Source organism: Homalodisca vitripennis, chromosome 5 (genome assembly GCF_021130785.1).
Source record: "Homalodisca vitripennis isolate AUS2020 chromosome 5, UT_GWSS_2.1, whole genome shotgun sequence".
Lineage (NCBI taxonomy): Eukaryota > Metazoa > Arthropoda > Insecta > Hemiptera > Cicadellidae > Homalodisca > Homalodisca vitripennis.
The window spans coordinates 167,080,835-167,096,108 of NC_060211.1; the positions used below are offsets into that span (position 1 = coordinate 167,080,835).

At 36.0% G+C, this 15,274-nt stretch overlaps 1 protein-coding gene across 1 annotated transcript in view; it reads left to right on the forward strand.

The window, feature by feature from the left end:
• Window positions 1-15,274, forward strand: part of LOC124363109 (syndetin) — a 54,967-nt gene that overhangs the window by 4,270 nt on the left and 35,423 nt on the right. Inside the window, exons 2-4 of the mRNA XM_046818238.1 lie at window positions 8,484-8,684; window positions 10,637-10,773; window positions 11,915-12,092. Of these exons, the coding sequence (XP_046674194.1) occupies window positions 8,484-8,684; window positions 10,637-10,773; window positions 11,915-12,092 (516 nt within the window). The remainder of the gene's footprint in view (window positions 1-8,483; window positions 8,685-10,636; window positions 10,774-11,914; window positions 12,093-15,274) is intronic.

Genomic DNA, 15,274 nt, shown 5'->3' on the forward strand with positions numbered 1-15,274 from the left:
TAAACTGAATACAAATTCAAATGTGCTGATTTGTTTGGCTAGACCATCAGCTTCGGCTGCAATTTTACGATTTGATACATCGTTTGCAATAACTTCCAAAGTTTCGTTACACTTCAGGGAGCTGCTCTTAGAATTACATGGATTGCTTTGTGTCGAACTGTCCATCTAGTTCGAGACAAGCTCACCAGTCCTTTTCATTTTTTGTTTCTCCGCTTTGCTTACATATTGATTCAAATATTGAAAACCTGTTAGCTGATGCATTAATTAAGTTATACAGGTGATTTACTATGGATAAGCAATTCCGAAGCTGTCTTATTTCTTCACAAAATCTCTGAACAGCCAGATCAAGCAAGTGGGCATGGCAGTGTGTGTACAAAGCTTTAGGCTTTTCTTCTTGGAACCTTGAGGCAACACCTTTGAATTTGCCGCTCATGTTACTAGCTCCATCATATGCCTGGCCGTGCATTTTATTTAAGCTTATACCCAAACTGCTGCAGATACTGTTTAATAGTGTGATGTAAATTTTTCACCAGTAGTGTCTGACACATCAACGAAGCCCAAAAACCTTTCATTGATTTTAATGTGTCCATCTATTTTAGTAATGTATCGAATGCAAATGCTAAGCTGTTCACGGGTTGAAATATCCGTAGTTTCATCACAAATAATTGAGTAGGCCAAAGCCTCACTCACCTCTTGGACAATTTGTTGAAGCATTTCACTTTTTATGCAATCTATTATCTCATTTTTGTACCTGGGCACTTTTGTATGAATGGACTGGGGATTTCATTAATGTTTGGATTCCTTCCTCCATTTGAGTAGATCTCAGTTGTAGCAGTTCTATAAAAGTTTCCCCCTGTTAAATGAAGCAGTATTCTCATCATGTCCTCTTAAGGCAAGATTCTGTTTTCCAAGGAATAGGATGTTTTCAATTACCTCCTATTCATCTCAACCATTTTAGTATGTGCCGAGGACAACGAATCTGCTACCGTGCTTCCTGCTTTTCTATACTCATTGAGAAACTGTTTAGATTTTTGATGCATTTCACTATTCTCATGTTTCCTGAATTTTTCCAAAGCTTTCTTCCAATTGTTCATGCCCAGTTTAGTGAATGACTCCTCCCCGCGACCAGACTTATGTTGACAAAATAGTCGGCATGGGTAAACAAAATGCAGCGTCTTTAATGGGGCTATATTCGACCCAATTAAATTCACTGTACCAGGATTTCTTTGAACTGCCTCGATTTGGATTGAATCTTGCTTACCTTAAAACAATCAACAGGCTGAAATGCTCCTTTTGCAATATCTGCACTTTGTACTCCCAATGAAGGATCTCTACTTTCGCCCTGGAATGTAGCATCACGATCTGGGCGTAAACAAGATGGCGATTCATCACCAACGCTACCTCCAGTGCTACTTCCCGCTAAATGTCTATCTTCATTTACACTTTCACTTGAATTTCCAAGTTTTTTAAAGAATGTTAGTGCAGAGGACTGTTTCTTAGACATGATAACAAACGAACATCCGCAAAAATTACACAAACAATAGCAGCTCAGCTAGTAACAATAAGCTTATTGAACGAATAAAACGTGGCGACCACCTACACAAACACAACACACGCGCAATGAGCTGGTATGATATCCCTCCGCCAGGCGTCGTCAATGCTCGGAGGCCCTCGGCCGGCGTCGGCTGGGCTCGGGTGCATTCGATCGGCTGCTCCAGCTCGGGCGCAACCGGCCAGAGTCGGCTCACCGGCACTTGTAAATTTAGTTGTAACACGCGCATACTTTACACACACAGAATCAAATTAGATGCATACAGAAAGATAGACTAACGGGGGATCTATATTAGTTATTCATTCGTAACTTTTAGTGTATACATAATACGTAATTTAAAGATAATTTATATTATTTTTTTCTTTTTTTGCATAATGTTGGGGGGGGCACCGCGCCCCCCCGTGCCCCCCCGGCCCGACGCCATGTTGTAGGACTACAGATACTTTTATATCGGTTCATAATCTAGGATTTGAGATGCGAATATTAGGTATCGATGATTACATTCTTCGATATAAAAAAACCGGGTCCGCTTATCGTACCCTACCCTACCCAAATATGTATTAAACGTTTAACATTTTAATACATATAGCCTAACTACCCCAACACAACCTAAAAGTCTATGACAAAGTTTGTTCTCAGCCTACTCTTTTGTTGCAGTACCCTCCCCAACTCACCAGAACTTTTATTATCTAAACACTGATATGAAACCCAATTTAATTGACAAAATGTAAATGTATTATGTGGAAAGATATCTCGCGAAAGATGTTATCTGTAGACTTGAAATTTCATTCCTTCATAGACAAGATTGAATTCTATAGTGTTGCATGTCTAACCATGGAATTTGTCTGAGCCTATCACTCACTGTTGAAGCCTATCACTCAGTAGGCACACAGTTTCTCTTTTGTTTGCTGGGGTTGTAAAAATGTCTTTGCCATATTATTGTCTGTCATTCTATCTGTCAATAATGAAATGGGCTATACACTTGAAATTTTGCATTGAACATCAGCAAAGGTGGTTGCACAACACATATTAATATTTATTATTTAATAGTTTTAGTTATTATCATAAATCTTTTCCAAAACTTATCTTAATATTCCTCTAGTGAATTAAATCTAACAAAAATTTGTTTAGTTTATTTTTAAAATAAATACAGTTTGATAAGTTTTGTAATGTATATCTGTCACCCCCCACCATTTAAATGTCAAAATATATAGAGTATTACAGAATGGTAAAAAAGTCCCGTATAATACGGGTTACCTTTTTTTCGTATAATGTTTATTTTTCTTTTCAATAACTAAAAAGTAGACAACCGTTATGAACCATATAATAATTCTAAACAAACCACCACACCCCATTACATGTTTTTCCAACCCTACCATCTAATTACACACACTACCCATCCCGGTGTACTATACCTTTCAAACCCAATCGCCTCACAACCATCAGCGCTGTCTCCTCCCCTCCAACCCAGTCCACCGACCAAAAACCCCCCCTGTTCCACCCCAAAAGAAACCAATACAAGAAACAAAAAAATACAAAAAAGATTAAAAAAAAAAAAAAAGAATGTAAAAGATCCAAAACATAACAAAAAAAAAAAAAAACAAAAAAATAAAAAAACAAACAAAAAAAAATAAACAAAAAAAAAAAAAAAGAAAAAAAAAAAAACAAAAAATATAAGATAAAAAATTACAATTATAAAAAAAAAAAAACGAAAAAAAAAATAAAAAAAAAAAAAAAAAATTACGTAAGAAAATAAAAAAGAAAAAAAAAAAAAAAATAAAAAAATAAAAAAAAAAACCAAATAAAAAAAAAAAAAACAAAAAACAAAAAAAAAAATATAAAAAAAAAAAAAACTAAAAAAAAAAAAGTAGTAATCACTAAAACCAAAAAAAAAATAAGTAAAGAAAAAAAAAAACCATAAAGGAAAAAAAAAAACAACCACCAACCCCACCCTCCTACCCCCCCACCCTCCAACCCCCCCCCCCCATCTTCACTTCACACCTCCCCTACTCCCCTCCCACGATGTATAAACCCCCTCCCCACACCCCTTCCACCTCCCCACCCACCCCTTAACCCCCACTTCCCCTATTTTCCCCCCTCCCTCCCTCCGTCCACACCCTTCCCCCACAACCTCCCCCCCCCGTACACCCCACGCCCTCTCACTTCCCCCCCAACCTACTCCTCACCCACCGCTCCCCTCCCGTACCCCCCCCAGCCTCCCTCCCCCTCCCCCCTCTACTAACATCTTCCCGGACCACTCCCCCCTCCCCGACCCCCCACCAAAAACCACACTCCCCGTCCCTCCCCCCTCCCCCCCCCCACCCCACACCACACCGCAACCCTCCAGCCCCCATTCCGCCCCCCCCCCCTCCCCCCCCAGTACTACCCCCCACTTTCACGCCCACCTTCCACGCTTCCGCCGACCCCCCCCCTAATCCCACCCCCCCCCTCCTCTGACCCTCTTCCAACCTACACCCCCCTCTGCCCCACCTACTCGCCCCCCCCATAATCCCACCCCCCCCCCCCAAATCAAAAAAAAGAAAAAAACCCCCCCCCCCCCCCTCCCCCCCAAACCCAACTCAACGATTAGCGTTTTATTAATTAATTATCTAATCATACCTTTTCCTTCCTAGTTCCCCGCGCTTCCCCTACCTAGGTTTACGCGCCCCCATACAACCGCACAATAACTCAAGACATAGTCCCTCCCTTCCCAACTGTCACTACGAGAAAAAATGGGCGCCAAACCTACTGTTCCGTCCCATCAACCTCCCCCCGGACATTAGACAATTACTCCCTTGGACACATTCAGACTAACCAAAAAAGCTCCACACCCCCCACCACCCCACAAGTACGGCCCCCCGCCCCCCCCCCCCCTGCACACATAATTCCCCCCACCCCCCAAAGGATACTACCACACACGGTTCACACACCTTAAAAGGCTGCGTAATAAAAAAAGTTATTCGTCCTTTATCTGGTGATGCATGAAATTATTCTTCTGTGTGGCCAACATTCATTGCAACAATGGATTTCCTGGATAGTGTATTGGTCTTGAAAACCTCATTAGTGGGGATTACCAATCCCTTTCTATTCAGTGAAAGTATGTTATTGACATTCCTGTTGAAAGTCAAACTGTAGTGTCTTAACAGTGTATCTTATCATCTGAGGTAAAATGCGTTTAGACAGGAAACTTAAATTTTCCTCATGTGAAGCTGTTTACAAAGCGATCTTAATTAAGATTTATAAAGTGTAGATGGGGTTTTTAATTTAATTGTTAACAGTGACCTAGTTGTGAATCTTGTGATAGGGATGTCTCTGACAAGACTGAGAAATAAACCTGCATATGATGAGGGGGTATGGTGGACCGTGGTACGATCATATGACGAAGTTGTGCATTTATTTAATACACATATCCGGACCGGCAACCAATATCAAAGTCTACTGTCTGTAGAACAGTCCAACTATTTCTAGATACCGCAATGATTAAAGACCGCCAAAGTGGTAGACCTTTATCTGCTACTGACAAAAATAATCATAGAAGTATCAAAAAGTTTCATCGAAGAGGCCACACACATCAACAAGAAACTGCAGCAACTAATCACGGATATAGCCATGTATCCAGTGTTAAACGTTTTAAAAACAAAACCACTATTATCCGTATGAAGGTCAGATTGCGGTCCAGAGCTTTAAGAAGACATTTTGACAGAAGAGTGAATATTTGTGAGACAATGATGAATAGATAGTGTAACAAGATCGAAATTCTTAGCAAAAAGTTGTATTTTCAGACGAAGCTACCTTTACACTTCATGGCGATGTAAGTAGGCATTAACTGTCGTTATTGAGCGACGACAATCCTCACTGGATAGAGGGAACGCCATACCCAGAAACCAGAAAAATTAACGGTGGGCTGGGATGTTGGCAATCATATTGTTGGACCTTTCATAATCAATGGAAATTTGAATGGGGTGGACATATGAATTGATGTTGAGAGAAAACCATTATACCAGCTTTTACGTGCTGTGTTGGTCGAAGTTATAACACAGTATCGGTTTCAACAGGATGGTGCACCACATCATTATCTTTAGCTAAGTACGAGCGCTGCTTGACAGAGAGTTTTCCGCAATCGTTGGATAGGACGTAGGGGAGCAGTAGAGAGGCCACCTGATCTAAATCCCCCGACTGATTTCTTTAACTAAGCCTGGGGTTTTTTTAACTAAGCCAGCCATCACAGAAGAACTAATTCACACGAATAACAGAGGAAAACTCATCAAATACCTTCCTGAGATGAATTCAAAAAGTTATTAAAGCTTTCCCACCACAGATTGGCTATTGCCAAGAGAAACTTGGACAACATTTTGAACACTTTCTATAACTGTAAGTAAATACATTTTCAATTCTAATTATTAAATTATGTTATTCTTATTGTAAGAGAATGACTTATTTGATAAATGATGAAATTACATTGAAAAGCCAGCCATTTCATTAGAGTGAACCCTTTGAGGTCCGGTTTGTGCAATGTAGTTTTCTACTAACAAAGACCTTTAATTTGAATATAAAACTCAACTATGCTGCTAATTTAAGAATTTTTTTTCTATAAACTTTCTTTCCTTGTTTTTGTGACGGAGCTGGTTGTTTGGAAAAGGGTTTTCTGACTCCTCGTGGTCCGACCCCCATAAGGGAAAAAAAAGTTTTTTAATACCTTAAAAAACTAGGCATTTATGGCTATTAATTGATATACCAATTCCTCCATTACTTTATCTATATTGGTAAAAACTATATAAACCGTTTCCGGGACTTTTTTACGCATTCTATATATGCTGTGTTGTCTTTGTGATATAAAATTGTAATTGGTGTCAAATAAAGAATCAGGATTGATTTTTTTGCTGGTATTATTGAAGTAGCAAATAATCTACCTCGTAATCTTCTGACTAGTGGATTTTGTTTAACTTTATTTAATGCCCCAACGAGTGAGTTTTTTGTTATCCTTTGAATATAACATTTTTTATAAGTTTTGATTATGGTATTTTTCTATATGTTTAGTATAAACATGGTTTGAAGCTCCTACTTTAATAGGAGACATATTATTGCAAGCATTGGTTGTAGCAAAGTTGAGTTTCAACCTATTTAAAATTAAAAACATCAAAGCTTTCTACTGATGACACAACAAGAGCAACTTATTTTGCTTTGTTTGAGGGTCATATGAGATAAGGCTTAAAAGCATGGGGTGGAACCTCAGCTGGTCAGATTCAAAGGGATCCTAAAACACAAAAAAGCGCAATCAGAATACTTGCAGGACTGCAACCACTTTACAGCTGTAGAGAGGATTTTAGAGCACACAAGATCTTCACTGTTGTATCACTATACATTCAAGAAACTGTGATGCACGCAGTAAGAGAAGGCCTACCATAGCGGGATGATGCGTATCAGTACAACTTCAGAGATACTATTTTTTATGACTTTCCAGCACACTGACTGTCCACAGTTCGAAAAGAAGCCTGCATGGGAAAGAAGCTTCGTAATCTCCTGCCATCAGAACTGAGAGACAAAGGAGAGAAGGAACTCAAAACTGCACCACATAAAAATAGCTCATTGACCATCCCTTCTACACTATAGAAGAATTCTGTCAAAAGAACATATGACATTTGAATTTTACAATGTAACCTTTGTATCATTACAAAAAATTGTATTTTGTAAAATACACTTGTATTTTTTTACTATGATGCTAATAATGTTCATAAAGAATTTTTGTGTATTGTCTATTGTCAAATGAACTGTTGTTTATTGCACTAAGGCCTGAGATACATTGTTTAAACTTTGCATGAGTATAGAAGATTTGTTTTGTGCGATAACACTAGTATTAAAATTTTGATTCTTGATTAACATCTCTTTACATTGTTAATAAATATTAAAGGCAAACGGCCAGGCTTGCAAAGAAGTATCTTGTATTATAATGGCAATCACTTGATTATCAGCCCAGTTTGACATTTTATTACAGTACATACATTAACACAGTCAACATGATTTTTATACAACTGGGTTTATAAAGAGATGCTAATTTCAGTGGTATTTTTTTATTTTTTTCAGATGGGTACCAACTGTGAATTAAAAGTCATATATGTATGGAACAAAATCAGTAATTCAAGCAATGCTTCCAACTTTGAACCATATCATTTTTTTGTCTACAAAACATAGAACACCATCATTATATATTCTGATGCCAAATAAAATTTAGAAATTTTTAGCTATCTTAAAGCTTGTCTTTACTACAAAATCATTCTTTGCTAGATTCGTCTTCCCTCTATTTTTAGTGAAAGAAGTTCATACATTTTTTTACAAACACATTTATTTCTATTGTAATGGTTTTGTAGCATTAAGTTCTACATCTCTCTTTGAAAAAGGTGTAATAAGTAAAAAATGTTGATTTATAATAAATATGTATAATAAAAAAACCTTTATGAAAAGAGTCCAAATCATCCAAAAATAGTGTACATGAATTATGAAGTACATTACTACTAATTTGAAGATAAAAAAACAAAGAATTTGTAGCATTGATTCTGATACTTGGATTCTTAGTGAACTAAAAAGTTGAATTTTGCTTCTTTACTTCAATCTTATTCTTATTCCAGTATTGAAGATTTTAAGTTAAACGATAGGTTAACTTGTTTTTTTATCATGTTTATGATCACTCAAGTCAAAAAATAACATTTTTGGACTATCAGCACAGAGCTTTAATTTTTTTAATGCTTCAAGCTGCTTAAATATTATTATCAGAATCTTCTATAATTATTATTTTATTGTATATATAAAATTTATTTTAATCTACAGTTACAAGTTGCAGCTAAAATACTGATTTAATCCATTACTTATTTTTACATTTTTGTAACATTTAAATAGTTTTGTAATAGATGTAATAATAACCTGTTGTGTTTTTTAGGGAAATCCTGGTAAAGTGCCGATAGTGGGAGGAAAGTTTGACAGCGACAGTAGAACTGCACAGGCTGACAAATCCGAAGAGATAGCTTTCGGCCAAAATGAAGACAATAAGGATACCCAATCGGATAGAGACATTCTTGAATCCATACTGCCGGATTATTACCAAGAGGAAGGATTTGATCCGTCTCTATTTGAATTAAAAGTGAGTAATCACAGTGGAATCTTAATAATCTGATCTAATTAGATATAGGAAGGGGGGGGACGTTCAGACAGTGTTATTAGAGTGGAAAAAGAGAAGTGAAAAAGAGTGGCCACTCAATTGGTAAAGTCAGAAATAATTCAGATTTAAGAGTTCACAGTGGAACAGGAGGAGGTGCTGAAGCCTAGCGGGAAATGTCAAAACTACGTGAATGGTGTTCCCTAATTGCGGAAAACTTCTTGCGTAATATAATGACGAATAATAGAATAAAATAGGACAAATGTGTTTTGAAACTAAATATTATGTTAGTGACAAAATTGTGAAACATTGGCGTAAACGTAATGTTACGTTTGAAACCTTAAAGGGGTTAATGACAAATTTATGTTGCAATAATTATTTATCAAACTTTAAAATACAGTATGTAGTACAAATTCCTAAATTGCAATACTTTATTGTATTTTAAATTCCTTTATTACTGAAATTATATTACACCTTTGCCTACCGAAGCCACGCAAATTTTTTGTTTCCGCATAAATGAAAAACCAAGATAAAAAAAGAAAATTCTGAAAAATTTACAAAATTTATTGCTTTATTTACCATTAACAGGCTTTCATACCACCATCAAAGAAAAAAAGTCAAGGTAATAACTTGCCCATGCTAACTTGTAAGCATATTGGGCAAGTCACGTCACATAATGCCAGAGTTACTGGTTCATTGGGGCACCACGGTTTAGCTGCTAGTATGTCACGGTAGCGCCAAAGTAATTTTACAACACACATAGATATATAAATCGTTCTCATTTCGTTAACTGTTATGATAAAATAATGATTTTGGTCTCATTTTGTTCGTTGTTAGTAGGAGAACAATGAAATGTAGTAGAATTTATGAAATGTTGATCTTAAAATTTTTTATAGCTTTTAAAGTAGATATTATTTTTATTTTATAAATTTAGAGAACCATAAATACCTGAAAAATTTTAATCGACAAACCTCTGTATAACATTGTAATATATTTAATTAAGAAAGATCTTTGTAAAATTGGTAAAATAATACTTACAATGTACAGGTTTATGTATTTACTAGTAAACAAAAGGACTTTTACCATGAAAACGCAATTGTCGTTAATTAAAACAATTTATTTGATATAAAATCAGAAAATAAACTTAACTTTTTTCATTGTTCAGGATCGAAATAAAATCAAATTGTTATGTTAAAAATGCTCAACAGATGTAGAAAAAAACAACAGCTAAGTATTTTCTCTTAAATAGAAGAAAGTCTACAGGAAATGACACACTTTACAGAAGCTTTAAAAGTACAAGTAGGTATAAGTGATAAGATAAGATTACAACAACAATACTAATGGCTGCAGGTGGTTATCATCTAACCTCAAACGCCACAGCCTTATGAATAATAAAACTTTATTGAACATTTAAACTAGTATAAAAATTGCATAAACATAACAAATTATGTTATATTCTTGAAGCAAATAAAGTTCTGCATAAATCAGTACTAGTTTTATTTGTATTAATCAATAAATGATTATGGACTGTATGAAAATGTTGAGAGCCTAAATAAAGGCTCTTGGTCCTAAAAGGGTGAAATTAAAGTAATAAAAAACCAAATAGAATTATATTAAACACACTAGTTCCTACAACACCTAAAGTTGACTCAAAAATAGTTTGAAGGCACTATCCAAACTGAGCAAAATATTACTTAAACCAAGAAATACATACTCACAAACAATACCATGGCAGTGAAATCAATTACCTCAAATCACAAATAAATCAATGTACCTAAACAATTCACCAAGAAATATTCTACACTAAATAGTCAATATACAGTAGCAATTGAGACACATGAAAGAAAATTGTGTGAAACCAACCCTAACCTTACCTTCCAACATGCCTTTGCTATCTGTCATCACCGTAACTTATTCAGAAATTTTTTACTATTTAGAAACTCCCAGCTGAGCTAGACGGAGATCTCTTGGAGAGAGACTTGGCCAACTTGAAGAAGCAACAAGTAGTTGTGTCCAACCATGTGTTACAGCTGATATTGGAAAAGCAATTAGCTCGTGAACAAGAATTTCAAAGGTGAGTCTACTCTCTTTGTCGTTCCCATTATACTGTAATTTTAAATTACTGAATCTTTATTTGAGAAACCAAAGGAATTCAACTATTGGATATATTCTTAAAAGTTAGTGAAAACTTTATACAGTAGTTTTATCTAGAGTAAGTATTAATGTCACCTTTTCATATTGTTCACTTGTCTTCACGCACAAATAAACAAATAAAAGTGTTTTTCATAAGAGTGAATTTTGTACAAAATGGTTTACAAGGCGTGTTATCAAAACATAACAGTCCACGTAAAACTAAAATATAAATTATGGAAGTATTTTGGAATTAGGAGGTATACTCATCTTCATTGATATACAAGTGGCCTAGGCACTTCTTGTTTAGTTATTGTGGCAAACTTTGCTTCTGAGAACTTAGTGAATGATGCGCACAACTCTCAGATAACTTGTCACAATATTAAGGAAAACACGATTGAATTGGTTGAGATTTAAAATGGATCTTGTAGCATGTTGTTTTGCTTATAGATTCTGCATTTTCTTGAAATTGGAGAATTGAGAAGAGCATTATATTAAGCCTCTATATTCTGCATATATATATTTCTATATTACCAATGGCATAGTGTAGCGGATACAGCGTTTATCGCAAGATAATCTGGTACAAGCAATGTCGAGTGTGACTGCTGCTTGGATGGGTGACCGCTGAGCGATCCTGTCCTTGCAAGCAGCCCGCCTGCCTGGCCATTGGTGGTGGTTCGGAAGTCACCTTCAAGCTCTTGGTCCCCAGGTTAAGTGTTAGATAGGGCTTCTTAGCTCTAACTTCACCTGGTAAAATAGGACATCTTTACTTTTCTTACTTTACTTATTCTGGAAGTACTATTCTAAATCTGTACAACTGCTCAGCTTATAGTATGCTGAACGCTATGAGTTTCATGAATGGAAAAATACGGTTACGATTTAATATGATCTTCGACCTTTTACAAATGGGGAATGTCTAGATCCTGTACTAGATTTTATGCAACAAATGTGTCACTATGCTTTTGTGTCATTGACCCTCGTCAATAACTGACTATATCGAAAGATACTGAAGATCGGAACCAGTCTGACTAATGGTCAGTGTCGTTTCAATTGACAGCAGTAGTGAATGTTATCGTTATGTCCAGAATTGTCGAGGTGCAGACGCTGGTAGATGAGACCCTGTCTATGGTGAGGAGAGGTAGACAGGATCTGCGGGTGGCGAGGGAACACTTCACGACAGCCAGCCTGGGGATCCTCGCCAACTACCGTAAAAGAACCATCGTTCAAGATTTACTGCGCTCATTAAATTCAATAAAAACTTTGGTAAGACTATGAAATTATTTTATCTTGTTTAAAATGCATTTAGCTTTAAAAGAATATTTTTAAAGCTATCCAATATACTTACTGTAAATTTACCTTTATGCTATAATTAAGTTGGTTGTTAGAAAAGAGAAATGTTTTTTTTTTCTAATTATATTTCAGGAGATAAGTGTCATCATTTATTATACGAGGGCTGTTTTTTTTTCAACTTCCGATGTGGTATAAAAATAAAACTAGGGAGAGTAATTAAATAAATTTACTATCAAAAGTTAGGTACATTATTAGTTACTTTTCAACATAATCGCCATTTAAATTGAGGCATTTTTCATACCTGGGTACAAGCTTCTTAATACCTTCTTCATAGAAGTTTGCCGCCAGTGATTTGAGATGGTTTTTCACGGCGTCTCGCAGCGCGACGTCTGTTCGGAAGCTCTGCCCTCCTAGCATCTTCTTCAGTTCCGGGAAAAGGTGATAGTCACTCGGCGCTAAGTCAGGACTATACGCTGGATGGTCAAAAACATCCCATTTAAAACCGTCAAGAAGACGCTTTGTCAAAGCAGCACTGTGAGGACGGGCGTTGTCATGAATGAGCACTACTACTCCCGATGTGAGCATTCCTCTCCTTTTGTTCTGGATAGCTCTCCGCAAACGTTGTAACGTACCGCAGTATCCTTCCGCATTGATTGTGGTACCTGGCTCTAAAAACTCAACAAGCAATACACCTTTTTGATCCCAAAACACGGTGGCCATAATCTTTTTGTTGTTGAAAGTTTTTTTTTTGAATTTTTTGGGTTTGTTTGGAGAGTTTGAATGCATCCATTGTTGGGACTGCTGTTTCGTTTCTGGGGTGTCGTACAGAACCCATGTCCCATCTCCTGTCACGATTTTGATCAAAAAATCTTCGCCATCAGCTTCATAACGGTTCAGAAAAGATGTTGCTGACGCCATTCACCGAGCTTTGTGGTCATCAGACAACATCTTCGGCACCCATCGCGCACAAAGTTTTTTGTAGCCTAACTTGTCAGTTACGATAGAGTATAGGGCTGACCTTGAAATCTCAGGAAACTGATTGGATAGCTCCGTTATCGTAGGCTAAACCTTCGATTGCTTCTTACACTTTGGTCAACTCGATCAACGAGGTCTTCGTTTGCGACCGACTTTCGTCCTTGCCCCCCTTCATCATGAATGTCAACTCGTCCATCTTTAAATTTCCTACACCAATCACGCACTGCACTGTCACTCATAAAGCTTTCACCGTATACTCGTTCCATTCTACGGTGAATTTCTGCTGCAGATAACCTTTCAGCTTGCAAGAAACGAATGAAACTTCTCAACTCACACTTGGCGGGAGATTCTATCAAGGTAGCCATGTTTATGTGTCGCTAGATAAATTGGAAATGGCGTCGGCCGTCCGAAAATGAGTGAGGTTGTAGTGGGAGAGGTGCGCAGTCGACTGCCGCGCATTGCTGGCCGATACCGCTCGCCCAACCATCTAGCGGCACGATCGGAAGTTGAAAAAAAAAACAGCCCTCGTATTTATACCTCAAATTGTAAAATATCTCAAATATAATTTTATTACCATCTCTGTGATATAAATTAAAATAACTTCTGATAATGTTCTATATATTATATTAATTAAAATTAAAGTGAGGCAGTTCCATAACAAAAGTACCTGTTCTCCTGTACAACCTATTCTTTTATTTTATATTAAATGTTACAACTGTTCAATGCAAAATTAAATAGGAATTAATAATGATCGGAGATGTACCAATTCTAAAGAAGGAAATCAATCAAGCACAAAATATTAAATCTTTAAAATTTACCTTGCAAATTGTTTGTAGCAGTGACAAAGACAGTAAGTTATGTCAGTCATTTAAAAAGGGCCCGAAAATAGCATTAAAATATTCAACGGATTGAATGATTGTCTGTCTGTCTATCTGTGCGCAGGACATCTCAAAATGAAATTGATAAAAGTGGAAATCTTCCCCAAAACGAAAATACTTGGCTTAGGAATTTCAACCTCTTATACAGTGTCTAAGCCAAACAATACATTTCTTACAAGAACTTTTAACTTTATAGCACCTAGAATGTTCAATAAATTGCCAGAAAACATAAAAACTTCACCTAATAGGAAAATATTCCTTGTGAAGTAAAAAAATGGTTGCTTGAAATTGATGTTGAACAAATACTGCTCATACTGTAATGATTATACTCTTTTGTATATATTATTTTAATCAATTTAAATACTTAATCAGTATTGATATTTATTTTAAGTTATAAAGTTCTTTTAAAAGGTAAAGTGAACTAAAATAGTAGTACAGGGAAGAAAATTTAATTTTTATTATTATTATTTTATATTTTACATTATAAAAGATTTATATTTTTTTAAGAAATGGCATAGATTTATTTTTTAGTTTTAGACCACTTTATAAAAAAGTATAAGTATAATTTTTGTCTGATTGCACATTAAACATTTTATTACTAATAATCGAAACCTCTAAACAGGCTTAGCCTTAGAGGCCCAAAATTTTCTCAAATTATGTACTGTATATATTGATATTTAGTTGTAGAATTAGTGATGAATTGAAAATGTTTTATTTACTTTCTTGTCTAAAACTGTTAGATGATTTCATTTGTTTTCCATTTAAGTATTTATATAAATATATATAATATTATTCTTGAGGTCAGACTTGGTTTCTAAGAAAATATTGTTTGTAAAACAACTGTACATATATTTGGGAAAATAAAACGTTATTACGAGGGTCGTCCAGAAAGTAAAGAACGTTTTGTTATAAGTCAATAAAAACAAAAGATAAGAGCATGAAAATTTATTTATAAATACTTATAAACTTACTCTACTTTTCTACAAAATCGCCGGAACTGTCAAGGCACTTGTTGTAGCGTGCCACCAGTTTTTCTATACCGACGTTATACTGTTCTGCCGCCAAGGAATGAAGCCACGTTTTTACTCCTTCTTTGAGGTCTTCGTCACCCAAAAAGTTTTTTCCGCCTAAAAACACTTTCAACTTTGGAAACAAGTGATAGTCACTCGGAGCCAGATCTGGACTATACGGAGGGTGTCCGAAGATTTGCCATTTGAAAGAATTGAGTTCTGCTTTGGTTCGTGCACTGCAATGAGGCCGAGCATTGTCGTGGATCAGCACCACTTTCGACGACAGCATTCC